Genomic DNA, 18,846 nt, shown 5'->3' with positions numbered 1-18,846 from the left:
AATGTTGGCTCTAAGTAAAAAGCTAAAAGGACTGTCCATGATCCAAATAATTGACAACTATGTGTGCTATTTGTGCTTTTTATGGTCAATTTTAGCAATAAGTGGAAGAGACAGATTTACCAGCCATACACAAATCTGCCCTGTGGTTTTTGGATTATCCAGTTGTGGACTATATGGACTTGCCTGCTGTCACTTTATGATTGACGTAAACTATTTTTAGACAGTCAAGTCGGTAACATTTCAAATCAATATTTTTCTTGAGAAATATCAAATGGCAGCTGTATCTACTTTGAATGAGAGCGAGTCTGCAGAGAACTTCAGTTTCTTTCCGCTCCTAACAACTTTAATCTGGTCAAATCTGGTCTCCGCAGATGCTTTGATTATCAGCCAGCATTGCATTCATGTATGTCTGACAAACTAATCATTTCTGCCCCCATAACTTAAAAAATTTCCCCTGAATGGAATGCACGATCCAAATTGATGCAAACCATTCCACAAACCAAAGTTGACGCTGCAGGGAGGGTATTTGGCAAAAGGGGGCATAAGAAACAAAGCATGTTGTATTAAATTAAAATAATGTAAACCTTTTAATAACATAAGGGGTAACGAATAAATACAGAATGTATATTGATGAAACCATTCCAGAAATGATGTGATGGACGTTTTACATCCTTTTCGTTCTTAGAATCTTCCCATTTTTCATAGAACTGTAGAAAAAAACCTAAAGAAGTGCATCTCTTCATGTTTCTCTGGGGGATACCTGCGGATCTCCAGCGCACAGACAGGGATCTTTACGCACGCGCTGGAGGAGAGAAGGTTTTTGGGGATGAAGACATCAAGGTGGGAGACCTAAGGGGAGGGGCCACGTCTCGCAATGGCACCTTCTGATCGAGTAGGGATAAGAAAATTACGCAATCGGAAGATAATTATATAACCCTGTCGCCTAACAACCGGACATAAAAACTCGCAAACCCCAGAGACTGTGATTGACGGGCGCACTGCGAGGCTCCGTATATAAGAGGAGGGAGCACAGAGCTTCAGTCACTGTTGCGCCTCAGGTCTGCCAGACTGGATGTAGAGCGCCAAAGCGGACCAAAAAAACCCATTACGCAGGGGGAGATACTGGGGATACCACTGCTAATTCAATGGTCCCTGGATTCGAACCATCATATCATCCGTAATCATTTCATTTCATCGTTGCTGGTGGATGTTTGCTTGAATTTTGTTCTTTATCTCTATTCAATTGCACAGGTAAGTTCATGATTTTTTTGGCGCGCGTCATGACTGAACCCAAATGTGGATGAGTGTGAAAGACTGCAGACTTTAAACTACTTTGCGACAGTATTTAAAGAAAAATAAATCATTATTTTTATTTCAATCTTACATTGTTTAAAATTTTATGTGCATTCATTTTACTTTAAGTGCAGCAAAGTGCTATTTAATCATTTTAAAAGGGAACAAAATAATTTAAACTGTTTTCTTCTTTTGTGAAGGAGAAATGAAACTGTGGAGAAGTCTCTTTTTGTTGTTTTTATCTGTGTTCCATCAAGCAACATCTCAAGGTTAGTGGAAATGTGCATATTACTGCCATTTTTTGTAATTTTGACATTTGCATAGTAGATTTTACACATAGTAACTTAAATGTCAAAATGAAAAGAATACTAACATGAAGATTATGTGTCAGTCTGTTAGTTTGATGAAAAAGTAATTTTTTATTTCACTTTTTTTTACTTTGATTTTCCAGATGAAGAACAGTTGGATGAGACATCATTTGACTTATTTGAAATCAGTCGTATCACACGCAAGACTCTGGGGGCCAAACAATTTCGGGGCCAAAATTTAGATGCTCCTGCCTACCGCTTCATCCGCTTTGACTATCTGCCTCCAGTAGACCCCCCCATACTCAAACAAATCCTGGAACAGATCCAGAACAATGAGGGCTTTGTCTTTGTGGCCAGCATGCGGCAGGATCGCACCTCACGGGGCACTCTGGTGGCTCTGGAGGGTCCTGGTGACAGGCGACAGTTCGAGATCATATCCAATGGACCGGCCAACACTCTGGATCTGGTGTACTGGATGGATGGCTCTCAGAACGTGGTCTCATTCGAGGATGTGGACCTAGCTGACTCTCAGTGGAAAAATATCACCCTTCACATTAATGGGGAGAACGCAAACCTTTTTGTGGGCTGCCACCTGATAGACAGCTTTGTCCTGGATGAGCCGTTCTATGAGCACCTGCGGGCTGAAGGGAGTCGCATGTATGTCGCAAAGGGATCCAACCGAGAAAACCACTTTAGGGTAAGATGGAGAAAGTGGCTTTGGCCAACTGGTTACGTCTTTTGTTTCCTTTCAAGGAACTAGATTACTGTCTTTGCTGAGCCTGTGATGACAGTTTACATGAAACAAAAGTTACCCGAAGGGGAAAGTGGCAAAGGAAACATTTTGTGTTGCTTTAGACTTCTTGTGTGGAATAAAGTTCCATTTTTAGGTCTGAAATTGCCCCTTGTGTAAAAAAAAGAGAGTGACCGGATCGTTAAAGTAGATGGTTCCTTTCACAGTAACTGTATTTTCCTACCTCACAGGGCCTTCTTCAAAGTGTACGTTTCATCTTTGACACGCCGGTGGAAAACGTTCTCCAGGGCAGAGGCTGTGAGGTCATAAAGCAAGGTGAGAGTGGAGCGCCGTCCTTTTATGTGTTCTTATCTCATCATTACCAGCATCCAAACCGGCACGCAGATTAAGGTTCCTGCGTTGCTGGAGGAGTGGAAACTATTTCTATTCTGTGTGATTTTTAGAACTCAAAAGATGAGTCAAGCTAATTATATTTCCAAAGCCTGATACCTTGCAGATGTGATTTGAAAACCCCTTCACATGCGATCCTCCCCCCTGCACACTGCCTGTGTTTTGTTAAGTATCAACCACAGCAAACACTTCAACAAGGGTTCTTGTCTCTCATCTGTATGATTCGCCACCCTTTGTTTTATTTTGTGAGTCAGAAAGCCACAAGATTCGTGCCCTGCCAGGTCTAACGTTCAAGGAAACAACACTGTCAATTAGCTGAGTGTTGAATAAAAGAAGATACAGATGCTTACATTTATTTCCACTGGCAGTAGACTTGGAATACTGGCTTCAGAAAGAAAATAAAAATTGAGTTAAATGCTGCAGAGCTTCCACTTCACGCTGCTCTCACACACACACATGCGCACACACAGGGTGAGGTCATGAATTGGACAATCGGGCTGCTTTTCTCAGTTGAAGCTGAACTCACATGAAGAAAACGGACAGCAGAGCTCACACAAAGAGCAGCATCAACACAAAACCATCTTTTGCAAAAATCAACAAAGTGAATCCATGTGCGTATCCATTCTATGCCATTGTTTTTATATCTGCAGCCACAAGAAAAACCCCCTAAATGAGTTTATTTGTCCCCAAAATGCTGAAAGATGCTGCACGCCAGCCGCTAACTGTCAACCTTCTCAAGAGTTTAACACCAAAAGTCATCTTTAAACCCGCACACTCATAAAAACTGTCAAAGTGGACATTAATGAGGGGCTTTAAAATTAGCCCTGTTTGCTCACTTCAGAATACTTTCCTGTGTGTGCTTTGACAAATAAAGTGTCTACGGGAGAGAAGAATGTGTAAATGCTTTAACAGACGAGCCCTCCAGAGACCTAAATGAATCCAGCAGACCGAAGAGGAAATAAAGCATAGCGGGACATCACTTGGCAATTTGCATGACTTCTTGATTTAGAGTCTCCAATCTGCTGTTATTCTTCACCAGCTTAAGTAGCTCCATCCAAACCAGTTGCAGATTTGTGCTGCGCTCTGGCTGAGTGACAGGATTCCACAGAGCTTTGATACTTGCCTTGTGTGTGTTTATTTTGGAAATCCTATCATTTTCCCTGATATTACCAAAGCTCAGAAGTTTTTGGATGGAAATTGGGGGAAAACTAGAGGGGTAAAGTGAGGCAATGTGGGTTATTATTTGTCATATGGTCCACTGCAGCCTCCACCCTTAAATGCTGCCTGTCTTGCCGTGCGACCTCTTTTTTTTTCTTCCTGTCTGTGTTGTGCAGCTCACAGCTGGTGGACACGTTACACTTGGTTAGACTTCCTACTCCAGATGTGTTGATTGTGCAGAGAAAGCTAAACATTTAGCCCCATTACTTCATTCAAACAACCCTGTAGTTAACAACCGTGCCTCTCTTCCGTGGCATGAAGGGAAGGAGGTCATAATTTCAAGCCCTCAGTGAAAGTAATAAATGAGGTTTCACACACTTCTCTTTAACAGACCATCTCTAGTTCTACTGTTTCTAGGCAATAAACACTAGAATCTATAGATTGTCAGTTTTTATTTGCCTCATCAACTCAACCAACAGTTTTGGCTCATTAAAAAGGTGAAGGAGATTGATGGTTGACATCTGCTTCTCAGCAGTGCCTCCTACTCCGGTCTTCCTACAGTCAATCCTGTTGTCACCTCTGCACAAAGATCAATTATCGCAGCTTCAGATGCATTTTCATTTAAAACACTGGAGCTGACAGCACATCTAGATTTGGAAAGGAAGTAGCTGTCAACAGTAATCACTCTCAAATGAATAGTTTGATTCTTTGGAAGTGGGTTTTCAGCAGTATTTTACATTTTCTCAATTATTCCCTCGTCTGATTTTATTCTCACCTTTCTGACAAACTCATCCTCTTCCAGATGATCCCAACATTGTGAGAGAGAGCACTGAAGTGATAGACGTGAGCCCCTCCATCACCACCAACGTCATAGGTCAGAAGACGGACGACCTTGGCTCGGATATGTGCGAACGCTCCTGTGAGGAACTTAGCACCATGTTCCACGAGCTGAAAGGACTGCGTGTTGTTGTTAGTAACCTCATCGACGGTTTGCAAAAAGTGGTAAGTTGCAAGATTTTGGATCTATGTAACTTAACCCAAATCATGAATGTATTGACTGTTTTTTTTTAAACGGAAGTATACATTTTTCAAGCAAAAGAGTTTGACATTTTTGCCCAACGATACAGCTATTTGCACGAAACATTACAGTTTGAGGTTTGAACTGGGCTACTCTCTAACCTACATTGGTCTGAAAATAAATAGTAAGGAGCCACAGGACCATTTATAGCCTTGATGACTGAACCCATTTCACTGCTGCTATCTCTGCAAGCATGAGTCAGACAACTTTTATGACATGTTACATGTGGAAATAGGAAGTATTCCCCTGCCAGTGACTGGGTCCAGTCTAATGTCTGGCTTTGTTTAAACAGCCCATGTGTTTCCTCTGGGAGCCTCCCAGCTATAAGAGTGTCTGGGCATGAACCTTGGGGGAAAAAAATAGAGGCTGGTATGAAAAGGGTCCCCGAGGCTCTTCCAGATCGAGTGGTGTCTTAGAGTTTTGTGCTTACTGTTAAAAAAGACGCACACACTCACACACGAAAGTCTTTGGCCGCGGTTTATCAACTGACAGTTTCTGAGGGGTCCAGTCAGAGATCCCTTGGTCTCCAAGTGGGTTTGAGGTTGCAGTGTGCTTAACTATGCAGCACTTCACAGTGGTCTGTTTTCCTTGTAAAAATAGAGATGTAAAGAAGATTAACGCTGTGAAAGTTGGAGTTTTGAGATTTACAGGCATTATGGTTCAGTTGCCTTGCGCTGAGGTGCACCTTTGGATGACAGAGAGAGCAACATTTACTCTTCTTCTCTCCATCTTGGTTCCTCACACAAATCACTTTTGTCTGGAGCTTAAATCCTTCTACCTGCCAGTGGCGACAACTTTGCGATGAGTTTGCACTAATCACTTGTGATTGGCTTCCTAGCTAACTGCAGATCTGCTCGCTTTATGTTCAGACAGAGGAGAACACGGTCATGAAGGAGGCCCTCGGGAGAATGAAAGAGACTAAGGAGAAAAACATGTGCTGGCAGGATGGTCGCCTGTTTGAGGATAAGGAAGACTGGGTTGTAGACAGCTGCACCAAATGTACCTGCCAGGTAGGGCCAAGTAACATACAACTATGCAAATTTACTGCGGGTATGGCATGTACTTTAAATATTTGTATTATCCAATGAAACTTGCAGGAGTCCAAGATTGTGTGTCATCAAATTACATGTCCTCCCGTGGCCTGTGCTAGCCCCTCATTTGTTGATGGCGAATGCTGTCCCGTGTGCATGCGTAAGTAGTCTGAACATTCTCAGCAAATAAAACTATGTTGTAAACATGCTAAACAACTTATGTCCACATGTGTTTTATAAATAATGGGGCAGGTTGCCATGAATTTGGATATGAAACTTTAATGATGTGCTTGCTGCAGCCAGCTTGTCTGTTGGTGAACTGAACTAGTTGCTTTCTAAATCATTTTTACACCATTTTTTGTAATTCTGAAAAATAAGTGTTTTTGGAAAGAGCGAGAATGAAATAAATGGTTTCTTCTTTCAGCAATGGACAGTGAAGATGGCTGGTCCCCGTGGTCAGAGTGGACAGAGTGCACCGTCACCTGTGGGATAGGAACTCAACAGAGGGGTCGGTCTTGCGACGCTACCAGCAACCCTTGCACCGGACCTTCAATCCAGACTCGGAAGTGCAGCCTGGGCAAATGTGATAGCCGTGGTGAGAATAACTGTGTCAAACTTTTGTGTGTGACTTCGGAGGGGAAGAGTACAATAGAGCGTTGTGGGTACAAAAAACCCCATGAAAGCTCAATTGTCATGAGGTTGGATTGTTCAAAGTGAGAAACACTCAGAGTTCCTCACTGTGGGACAGACTGACCCTGGATCTCATGTCTGGGTTACCGTTAAAGTTTATACTTACCAAGAGGCTGTTCCACATAAAATTACTCATCACTGACCTGAGTGTAAAAATATAAAATATTTACACATTTTATAATGGGATTTAGTACGAAAAAGACTCTAAAGATGATAAAATCTTAACATGACAGATAATTGAAGCCCCATGTGTTATTGTTTGCATCTTAAATTACATTAATGTTTGACTAAATCAGTCTTATAAGGGTACAGTTTATCCACAAAGCTATAAATACCAGCACCAGAATCTGAGACCATTGCCAGCATCACCCAGTGTTTACTTGTAAAAATGTGGTGACTGTTTCTTTTCCGTACTTGTTCAAAATATACAGACTCTAAGTGTTTAGATGAAAAAAACAGAGGATGAAAAGTGGCCTGTATGTTTTGGTGATCTCTGTCTGATGCTTTGATGACTTACACCCAGTTCGTCAAGACGGAGGGTGGAGTTTGTGGTCGCCATGGTCGTCTTGCTCCGTGACGTGTGGGGAAGGACAAATCACCAGGATACGCCACTGCAATGCTCCTGTGCCTCAGCTGGGGGGCAAAGACTGTGAGGGCAGCGGAAGGGAGACTCAGAGCTGCACTGCCAAGCCATGTCCGAGTGAGTATTTCAGCCCAAAATAACGGGTTGATGGGAGCATCTGTTACAAAAACCAGTGAACCTGTTTGTCCAACAGTCAGTCTTTGAGGTCCCTCGGGCAACATTCCTCATGCTTCTGACAGGCAAGCTTCTAGTCTTTTAGGAAACCTTGATCACTATGTTCTCTCCTGCAGCATTAAGTTACTTTCAGTTCTAACTTTATTTGAATGCTGTAAAAACATCACCAGTTAAAAACTGGTACACTCCAGATAGTTCACCAGTCCATCGCAGGGCCACACATAGACATACAACTACACACCCTTAGATTTACACCAATTTAGAGTCACCAATTAACCTATTAAGTAGGACTGTGGGAGAAAGCCAATTTTATCCCTAAATTTGAAGGTGACCTCCAAGAAATTGATGTTTGTAGAGCTCTTTCTTCAGTTTTGTCTCTGGTGTTTTCCCTATGAGGTTTGTCACATCTAGAAAGGTCATTGGGATCCCATTCCTGAAGATCATGTCAAAACTGTTTATGCTCATTTAGCTTGAAGGTATTCTTCAGGTGAGCAGCGTTTTTTTTTTTTTTTAAATACCACAGATTCCAGATGGTATTTTGCTCTGGGCTGAACCGTTTTCAAATATAGAAATATTTTCCTTTAAACCAACTTAGTATTGTTTTATGAGTGTATTGACAGGTATTCAAATGTGTTGATCATGCGTAACAGTACCTCAACTTAGATCTAGCTTTCATCTAGAGTGTAATTGTTTTTTTTTTTTGTTTTTTTTTTGTTTTTTTGGAAAAAGTCTACAAGGTCTTCAATGTGTTGCCAATCGATGATTTTTTGTAGTTGATGGTGGATGGGGGCCGTGGTCCCCATGGGCTAGCTGTTCTGCAACCTGTGGAGGAGGCATAAAGAGTCGTACACGTGAGTGCAACAGCCCTCAACCTCAGCACGGCGGCAAGAAGTGCCTTGGGGAAGCGAGTGACAGTGACACTTGTAACAAGGAGGACTGTCCTATTGGTGAGCATCAGTAAATTATACCTTCAACTCTAAGAAAGAAAGAAAAAACCTCTTCTGGATTGCCAATCATAAGACTTTGGTCAAAAGGAAAATTAAAATCTTAAGGCTGAAACTAGTAGTTTTGTTTCCAACAAAAATGTAATCTTCCCCCAGATGGGTGCCTGTCTAACCCCTGCTTTGCTGGAGTGGACTGCAGCAGCTCTCCAGACGGGTCTTGGGAGTGTGGTCCATGCCCGGCTGGTTTTCGTGGAAATGGTACCCATTGTGATGACATTAACGAGGTGAAGGAAACTTCTTTTTTCTTGTGCATAGCTGCTTTTTTTCAAAGTGTCATGTGTAAGTCATGTGTATTTGTTGATGCATTTTCTCCATCTTCCAGTGTGACCTTGTGTCTGACGTTTGCTACAAAGTAAGTGGAACACAGCGATGTGTCAACACCGATCCAGGTTTCCACTGCCTGCCCTGTCCAAAGCGATACAAGGGGACCCAGCCTTTTGGCATGGGTGTGGAGGCTGCCAAGACAAACAAACAAGTGAGTTTGCATTACTCCTATTTGAACACAACAAATCAAAAGTTAAGGGATGCAATGTGGGCTTATGGCTCCAGAAAATGTCTCTTCAGAAGAGAAATTTTAAAGCAATTACCATATTGAGGCATTTTAGCAGTCTTGTGACAGATTGTGACTAAAGTAATAGAATAGGGAGAGAATAGAAAGACATTTAAAAGTATTTTTACACTTTTTACTATTTTAATTGTCCTCTATGCTGCTGATTTTTATGAAACTGTGGCAAAAAATAAAGTCTCAAGTCCTGCTGTTCTCAACTGAGTTGGTGTTTTCTATCTTAATTTATAGTGTGCTAAAAGGAGGAAGAAATGATGAGCATCCCACGGTCTCTCAGTACATGTTATGCATCTCTCATCAGCCATTGTTCATGAACATCCCTCGAGAGCTAGTGTGTTACTCTTTAGCCTCAATAGTTGTTAATCTATGATTTGGTGCTCTGATTTCCATGACTGATTTGCAGAAAAGGGGGTTGTCTCATTTTTTTGCAACAAGAAGCTTAAACAGACAATTTAGACCAAAGGCCAGTGCTTGTTGTCATTTCCAGCTCAGTGGAGTGGCATTTAAACCTAGTGAGGCTTGAACTCTTCAAATGAATGGCAGCTGTGAATCTCATTTGCTACTAAAAGGAGCTAAGCTGTGTTCAGAAGTCCTCCACATTATTGACTTTTATATATAAAAAAAAAACAATCGAGCAAGCAACCAATCATTTTAGTTTTGTCTAACTCTGAAACTGAAATCTCTTTTTTCTTTATTTAAGGTTTGTGAGCCAGAGAATCCATGCAAAGACAAAACCCACAGCTGTCACAAATTCGCAGAATGCATTTACATTAGCCATTTCAGTGACCCGATGTACAAGTGTGAGTGTCGAACCGGTTATGCCGGGGACGGCTTCATTTGCGGCGAAGACTCAGACTTGGACGGATGGCCCAATCAGAACCTTGTGTGTGGAGCCAACACCACCTACAACTGCAAGAAGGTATCTCATCCCATCTTTTATTTTTCCAATATTGATAAATAACTTTTGTTTTACTTTAACTGCTATCATAAATCAAAACTGAAAATGTTTATGTTTTGGGGTTTTTTTAGGATAACTGTCCTGATTTACCAAATTCTGGACAAGAGGACTTAGACAGAGATGGCCAAGGAGACGCTTGTGATAAGGATGATGATAATGATGGAATCCAGGATGAAAGGGTGTGTCTTTTTACAACTGAGTGGCATCTGAAACAGTTACAAAGCAGATTAACCTGTCAATGGAGAACTGAAAACCAGCTCTTTGGTCATTTTTAGGTAGAAAAAAGCCTATCAAACAAGCAATTTTTTGTGAGTGACTTGAATGGATGCTAAAGATAATTAAACTTAGATTCTTAAAATTATCTTTCCCAAACTACACAAACACTTAATTTCTATGGCACATCTAAAGGCAAAAATGGGCTGTAAATTATGTTAATTTTTATTCCAAAAAGTTTGTCATCCTCTGCTTTGCTGACATATCCCAAGATATTTTCACACAGTTTAGACTGTTGTAGTAAAAGCATCATCTTTATGCAGTTCTCATGCATGCAGAATCAATTCACAGCTGTTTTGTAGCAAGGAGTTACATGTTTCATTTTTCACTCGGCAATTGTTATGCCTCTGTTAGTATCCCACCATTCACACAGAGTAAAAATGAAAGGTTGTAAATGTGCAGTTTGGCCAGTGGTTAATAGTGCTTGACACACCATTTCTTACAGATTGATGAGGTCCAGACTTAAACCCCATTGAGAGTCTTTAGGATGTTCAGAGGAACTGGAAAGAGTAGAAAGACTCTCCCGTCATCAATCAAGAGCAGTCCAGAAATTGTATTTAACTCTAAATGAGAAAAATATGCTGCAATGTTGCATAAGCATGTATAAATTCGGTAACTGCAATTGCATTAATTCCAAACTAACAGCGGGCCAAGAAAATATTAAAGAACACTTTAGGTTGGTTATGGGTTTGGTCAGAAAAGCTGATTTAAAAATAACATATCTGCCTCCATGAATCAATTCTCAATCAAATACAATTCAAAGTTATATTTTTGGCTTCTGAACGCCTTCCTAACAAAAAACTTTTGCTCCATAGGACAACTGCCCTCTCCTCTACAATCCACGTCAGTTTGATTTTGACAAGGATGAAGTTGGTGACCGCTGTGACAACTGCCCGTATGAAGACAATCCGGCACAGATTGATACCGATCACAATGGAGAAGGAGACGCCTGTGCAGTGGACATTGATGGCGATGGTAAACCAGAAATGCCAAAACCAAGCATCTAAGACAAGTCAAAGCTGTGTTAAAACCTAAAAACTCAATCAAAAATCTATTTTTTCCCACAGATATTCATAATGACAATGACAACTGCCCCTATGTTTACAACACTGACCAGAAGGACACAGACATGGATGGAGTTGGTGACCAGTGCGACAACTGTCCATTGCTTCACAACCCTGACCAGGTGGGGGTTTCAAATCCAGATAAGGGTAAACATCGCCATAGTCTTCACTCTAAGATGGTTGATATTTTTCTCACAGTCGGATATGGACAATGACCTGGTTGGTGACCAGTGTGACAATAATCAGGACATTGATGAAGATGGTCACCAGAACAACTTGGACAATTGTCCGTATGTGGCCAACGCCAACCAGGCTGACCATGACAAGGATGGCAAAGGAGACGCATGCGACTACGATGACGATAATGATGGCGTTCCTGACGACAAAGATAATTGTAGACTCACACCCAATGCAGACCAGGTGGATTCTGATGGTGAGTATTATTCAATATTTTTGATCAGTAAAATAGTTTTGTGTAATTGTTACTTTCAAAAACAAGCCTTTTGCTCCAATCTGATCAGAAGACTACTTAGGCCACATTTTGTCAACACTTTTTCTTTAGTTTTAAAATGAGTGAATGAAGGAAACCCATCAGAGCAGGTTAGGAGTACAGAAAAAGTGCTGGATTTGAATACATGCAATGAGAAAAGTGGAACACTTTTACCAATTTCATTTTGCAATCCATTATCATGAAATGATGTTACTTTATGTCAATCTCAATGAAATATGACTTCACTCTTGATTACTATTTGTAGGATTCATGACTTGATCATTTGGAATTGGTATTTTTGGAGCTGAAATTACTCAGTTTTTATTTTGTCTTCTACCAATTAGAACCATTTTTTCTCTTTAAAGTAGCAATGATGATGGGTCATTATGCAGCTGATTAGATCTCAGCATGGATGGTAAGCATCTTTGAAAGCAGCCCCATAGAATGATCATCGTCAAATCACAGAACATAAACCACTTAGACACACTCCTTCTTAGAATGACATAAAAGTGAGTAATCAATGCTATTTATAGTGGTTTTACACATTTAAGAATGTGCTGAATGTGGGTTCTTGACCCTGCTTTCAGCATATCGTGGTCACTTAAATATCAAAGTGGTTCAAATTTAGTTAATCTGCTTAAAGCTTTTTTCTTTTACAGCTTTATTCTAGTATATGAAAGACTTGGTGTCATATAATTCCAGTAGGACAAAAATCATAATTATTAATTCCCCCTCCATGATCTCTTTTTGAATGGTTGGTATTTCTGTGTACTGAAGAAGATGCTACTTATATGTCACTACCAAACCCAAGTGCCCGATTGGTCAAAGTTTGACTTGGTTTCACTTTGAATGTGCGTTTAATGACTACGTATTTTGTACGTAGACCCAAAAGCTGAATTAAAAACTTGTGTAGCGTTTTTTTTTTTTTTTTTTAAAGAAAGAAAACAACGAGTTCTCACATGACTGCCATGAATAACTGAATTTGGTGAAGTTGAGACATTTTTAAAACGATTAACAAACTGCTATATTGATAGAGTAAAAATAAGTTACAGTTTAAGCCAAGAATATCTATATCCAACCTTTAGTTTAAGTTTGAGTAATCGCTGAGTGCATAAAAAGCAACCAATTTAGAAAGAACATCTGCTATCACAGTACAAACGACTTTATTGGTGTGTTATAAGGAAAAAAGCTGCACAATATAAAAAAGTACACAATATTATCCCTTTATATTGCACAGGTGTACCAGCTTTGCTTTGTTTTTTACAGACCTTGGAATCCAAAAAGATTATACTCCAATTTTTAATTTCATTCATATCTAAGCATTTGATGTTATTATTTATTTGATATTCCTTGCAATAAAAATTGAGAAAAAAAAATACAGTGCATACAACATCAAGTAATGGAAAAACACCTTTGGTGTGTGTGCAGTGTGTGTAGAATATGGCGAATGTGGAAAAAGCCAGCAGCTGAGGTTGGTGTGGGTGATGTCATTCCAGCTTGCATTTAGCTAACCGGCCAGGAGGACACTTGCCAGGCTGTGAAGTTCTTATTTCCATTAAGCTTTGCTCACGTTTTATCCAGAGCACCCAATTAAAACAAGGTTACTTCGGGTTTTTGCAGCTGTTTGTAACTGGAAACATACTGAGAAGAAGGAATGCCCTGGATATCGTGCTTTCACCCTCCTCAAAGCTTGTCAGATAGTGTTTATTTGATAGAACTGTTTAAGCCCCTTGTGTAATAAAAAAACTAGTGACAGAAGCTACTTCCAGGCAGTGGTCTTCATTAGCCACTGGCGTTCTTCCCTCCATGAGTTCCTGGCCTGCAGTCAAGCTTTAATAGACCTCAGGCTTCTCATCCTTGCTTGTATCACTGAAAGCTGATTTGCTTTAGCAGACTTGGCACACTATTTAAGGTCAGATTCCTTAGAGGAATTGTTATTTTTGAAATCATTTTTCATATTGACCTGGAGGAGCTCCTCATCAGTCATTGCGGTGGGAGTATTCTGATACTCATTTTAGCTGCTGTCAATATTTTTCCAACCTATTCAAAATTAGGTCAACCATCTCCATGTGTTTGCTGCTGTCTTCAATCAGGTGATGGAAGAGGGGATGCCTGCAAAGACGACTTTGACAACGACAGCATCCCAGATATCCTAGATGTTTGTCCGGAGAACAATGCCATCAGTGTGACAGATTTTAGGAAGTTCCAGATGGTCCACTTGGATCCGAAGGGAACCACTCAAATTGATCCCAACTGGGTGGTAAAACACCAAGGCAAAGAGCTAGTTCAGACTGCCAACTCTGATCCAGGAATTGCAGTAGGTGAGTGGCACACCCAGCACTTTAGCTCTCAGTCAGCTGATTTCAAACACTTTTGGGTCTCCAGTTGACTGAACAACCACCTCCATTTTCCTGACACTGTCACAGGTTTTGATGAATTCAGCGCCGTGGACTTCAGTGGAACCATGTATGTAAACACAGACAGAGATGATGACTATGCTGGCTTTGTGTTCGGATACCAGTCGAGTGGGCGTTTTTATGTGGTGATGTGGAAGCAGATCACCCAGACCTACTGGGAGGACAAGCCATCCAAGGCTTTTGGCATCTCAGGCGTTTCGCTTAAGGTTGTCAACTCAACCACAGGCACTGGAGAAAACCTAAGAAATGCTTTATGGCACACAGGCAACACTCAAGGACAGGTGGGAGTGAAGACTTAATGCCACATGGTCTATTTTAAAGGCTGGAATTATATTCTGTGTTATTAAATATTTCACAAAGGTGCGCACTCTGTGGCATGACCCAAAAAACATTGGTTGGAAGGATTACACGGCATACAGGTGGCATCTCATCCACAGACCAAAGACTGGTTTTATAAGGTAAATCTGTCTGTTTCTGTGTCTGCATCACTAGTGAACAGCGGCAAATTGTGACTAAAGATTTTTCCCATTTTTCAGGGTTGTGGTCTATGAAGGCAAACAGATCATGGCTGACTCGGGACCCATTTACGATAAGACTTTTGCAGGAGGGAGGTTAGGCTTGTTTGTCTTTTCGCAGGAGATGGTTTTCTTTTCCGACCTCAAATATGAATGCAGAGGTGAGTTTGAAGCAGAATTTTTTCCATTTTTTTATTTGAAGAAAATTACATGCTTGCCTGTGTGAGGGCAATCACTTTCAATGTTTTTCAAATTGTTTTTAAACTCAATACTGGTAACAGCCACTTTGTTACTATGTACTGAAACTAAATGTGTCTATTTATTTCTTTGATTTACCAGTTTTTCCACCAAAACAAATAAGCTACACATATGCTGCTGAAAACTTCAAGCAAATCAAAATTGATTATAAATCAAAAACTGAAAACAATTGGAGTTCTCGTAAATGATAAAAATTAACGATTCTCCACCAATTAAAAGTCCCACTTCAATCATCTTTCGAGCTGTATTAAAACCGCTCCAAGTGGTCTTTTAATTATGATTGTCCTTTTTAGCCAAAAATAATAATAAAAAAAGCATTTTCTAGAGCATAGCTTCTGCAGTAGTTTGTTAGATAGTCACCTCTGGGTTGTGGGTGGGACCATTAATATGTGGCAACCCCGCCCCCTTCCCTGATGGTGAGAGCTGGGAGCAACGACCGTGTATGGGCTTAAAATAAGGCTGTAATGGCTCATAACCACAACTGCATGTTTGCACGTAAAATCAAGTTTCATCATACCACAAAATAAATCCACCCAAAAAATTAGGTTTGCAGATTTTAAAAAATGATCTGCATTCCCGTAAAAAAATATATTTGTGAAATAATTTCTACTTTTTTTTCCAAGCAAAATATGCTAGAAAAAAGTTTTAAATTATTTTAAAAATGCACATTTTTTTTAGCCTGTGTGCTATAAACCTAATTTTTGGGGGTATTTTTTGCTGTATGTGAAACTGGATTTATGTTGGAACATGCTGTGCGGTTACCAGTCTTTATGGCCGTATCGCTTTGGGCCTTGCCAGTGTATTTTCTACATCACAAATAAGCTCTTCTTCAAACTGCATTTTTTCATCAGCTTTTGATTCACAATAGTTTAAATAAAGAAATATTCATAAATGTAATTTTAAACCTAATTTTCTTCATAAATGTCCTCCATCATCAGAAAAATGCCACAATAATATGTTCAAAATACTATTTTTATGGAAGTTAATGGTAGCTGCAAAATCTATACTTGTGTAATCTGCACAGCATATTTTGTCCTTTGTTTTTTTAGTACATGTCCCAACAAAAACAGCATCAAACTATAATAGAGAAATATATCTTTGTCTAATGTGGTTCAAATCTTTAAACCTTCAACATCTTTCTCAAATCTCAGATAAGCCGGAGTTCCCTACAGTGTTCACAAGGTAACAGTGAAAGGGTTTGTGTGTTCTGCCTGAAGTCACTTTTAACCCCTCGATGCCTGAATTTATTTCCAAATAAGAAAAAAAATCTTTCAATGCTAAATTGTGTTTGGAGGACATTTGCATCAAGGGGTTAAAAAAAAAACGTTTTTTTTTTTTTTTTTTGCCTGTTAGCTTGTCCATGTACAATGCCCCAGATGCATTGTGAAAGACCTTGTGTTTCAGTCCAAGGACTTTAAATCTGCTGATTGCAAAACACATCGTGGTCTTTTTTTCTTTTCTTTTCTTTTCTTTTTCAAGAGCACAGCTGCATCACTGAGCACACGCTTCTTAATGCACACATTTGACATGTTGTTCTTGCACTTGAGCACTTTGAATGGGAACCTGTGCGTTCTTTTGTTTTTTAATGCACAAGTACTGATGGCATTTTCTCAATCTTTCAACAGATAAATGAACAAAGGTGGGGGGACAGTTCCAAAAAGGCAAAAGAGAAGACTCCTTAGCAGTAAACCTCACTGCCGAGGCTGTTTCAGCGTCAGTATGAGACTTTGCACATTTGCATGCTTTGCCTTGATCCAGTAACTGAAGGAGATATGAAAAAAGATTTCCTGCTCACTTGTCAATTCTTCTTTGACACAAATTTTTATGAGAGTGGATATATTTTTAAAAGCATCTCAAAAAAGCAATTATATTAAGTGTACTTACTCTACTTTTTAAGTTGTTTTGCAACCACTTACAAGATGTTTCCACGCAATTAAGAGAGACCCCATTTGTTGCTTTTTTAAAATCTTTTACAAATTATGTAAAATAAATATGGACCAAAGCTAGAATCATCAATATTTTCCTGATTTTTTCTCATCCCAATTGTTATTTTTAATGCTGAGTTCCAAAGATGTTTATAATAAGTCTGTACTATAATTTCTTTTTGTAAATTATTTAAGCCTTGCCTTTTTGTTTTGTTTGTTGACATTTTTTTGCAAGATTGTAAATAATTTATTTATTTGTGTACACTGACTCATATATATGAATATCAAAAATGACAAGAAAACACATTACCGTATTTTTGTTTGTTTGTGTGTGTATTCTGACATAGCGCCCTGCTAGATTTCAAATCTAACAAATATATTGTTACGTTTTGTTTTTTTTGTTTTTTTTAATTATGTCTAGAAACCATTTTCATTGTTGAGTCTCATCACCCTCAGAGCTTTGACTCAACATTTAAGAAAAAGAAATCAAATATATATCTGGAATGTTTGTCTTTCATGTTCTTTTCAGCTCTGAGTATCAAATGATTTATCAACACCTGAGAGTCTGAGGTTCAACAGTCAGCATTTTAAGTGTTGGATTTGTGACGACTAAAATTAGATTAAAATAAATAAAATTAGAATTTTTCATAGAGTTATGAATATCAATATGGTTAATCTTTACACAGGAGAAGCGTCCAGAAGGTCTATGATGGAGTGACTGTACAGTGTGGATTGCTGCTGCCTTTTGTTTTAGGTTCTATCTTTTTTACAAAAAATGCCCATAAATGTTTTGTACACTTATGTCTTTTAATACCCATTTTTTCAGATAAAGATGGATGAAATTTTCTTTATTAATAAACAAAAACTTCTGTACTACTTTGTTTTTTTTCTTTAAGAGATTCCAATATGCAAAGACTATGAAAATCAATACTGTGTCGATTTTTGAAAATGGCTATATAGGATTTGTTTAGCACTGGAGTGTACATAAACATAAAGATCTGGGGTTTTCTTTTAATTGAGGAGGTGTCAATCCTGTTATATGTGGAGTTTGTGGCTCACCCTCTGGACAACGAAGGAATTACACATTAAAAACTCCATAGTTTTGGGTTGTTTTAACCCAACTCTGAGATTAAAAATGGGCCAACTTTTATTCTGGGTTATTATAGTAAATCAGGGAAAAAAATGAATTAGGTTAAAATAAAACCACTATAACCCCCAAAAATTTGTATTGCTCCAACAAGTAAGTATCCCAAAATTAGACCCCAACTTGAATAATCCAAAATTTGGGTTGTAACCCAAGTAACCCATTTGTTTAAGGAATGTATGTGTGCCACAACAAGTTTTTGAAGTTCTATTTACTTGATTTTTTTTTATTAAATTGGATAGAGGTTACTGCCATCGCTATGTTAAGAGAGATTTAGAGGCAAGAACTTTGAGGGAAATTTTATGTTTTCTTCCGTATTCTTTTAAGACATACGGGTTCCTAAATTCTAGTTAAATAAAAAAAAAAGGGGGGGGGGGGCAGGTTTGTGTGTTTTATAATCCATCCATCTTCTTGACCGCTTTGTCCCTTTCGGGGTCGCGGGGTGCCGGAGCCCATCCCGGCTACTGATGGGCGAAGGCGGGGTACACCCTGGACAGGTCGCCAGTCCATCGCAGGGCCACAATCACACACACATCCACTCTCCCAGCCACACCTAGGGGCAATTTAGAGTCACCAATGAACCTATGAAGCATGTTTTTGGACGGTGGGAGGAAGCCGGAGTCCCCGGTGAAAACCCACGTATGCACGGGGAGAACATGCAAACTCCACACAGAAAGGTCCCAGCCGGGATTCGAACCGGGGCCTTCTCGCTGTGAGGCGAGAGCGCTAACCACTGCGCCACCGTGCAGCCCATGTGTTTTATAAGTTGAAGAAAAT

General features: G+C 39.6%; 1 protein-coding gene across 2 annotated transcripts; it reads left to right on the top strand.

Moving 5' to 3' along the window:
* The first annotated feature begins 731 nt into the window (after positions 1–731).
* thbs2a (thrombospondin 2a) lies at positions 732–17,801 on the top strand. 2 transcript variants are annotated; one of them, XM_024297773.2, is made up of 23 exons: positions 732–1,251; positions 1,494–1,562; positions 1,745–2,298; positions 2,583–2,667; positions 4,703–4,902; positions 5,848–5,988; positions 6,076–6,169; positions 6,434–6,604; positions 7,223–7,399; positions 8,230–8,403; positions 8,557–8,684; positions 8,783–8,935; positions 9,726–9,944; positions 10,055–10,162; positions 11,072–11,231; positions 11,324–11,442; positions 11,519–11,753; positions 13,904–14,131; positions 14,237–14,508; positions 14,588–14,685; positions 14,764–14,903; positions 16,152–16,182; positions 16,626–17,801. In XM_024297773.2, the coding sequence occupies exons 2-23, from the start codon at positions 1,499–1,501 to the stop codon at positions 16,627–16,629; spliced, it is 3,555 nt and encodes a 1,184-aa protein (XP_024153541.1). In that variant the 5' UTR covers positions 732–1,251; positions 1,494–1,498; the 3' UTR covers positions 16,630–17,801. The 2 variants fall into 2 exon arrangements, with proteins under 2 accessions (XP_024153541.1, XP_024153542.1); XM_024297774.2 differs by lacking the exon at positions 16,152–16,182 and having other exon boundaries at positions 733–1,251.
* The last annotated feature ends 1,045 nt before the right edge of the window (positions 17,802–18,846 follow it).

Source organism: Oryzias melastigma, linkage group LG15, assembly GCF_002922805.2.
Source record: "Oryzias melastigma strain HK-1 linkage group LG15, ASM292280v2, whole genome shotgun sequence".
Lineage (NCBI taxonomy): Eukaryota > Metazoa > Chordata > Actinopteri > Beloniformes > Adrianichthyidae > Oryzias > Oryzias melastigma.
This window is presented reverse-complemented; position numbering and strand designations above follow the sequence as displayed.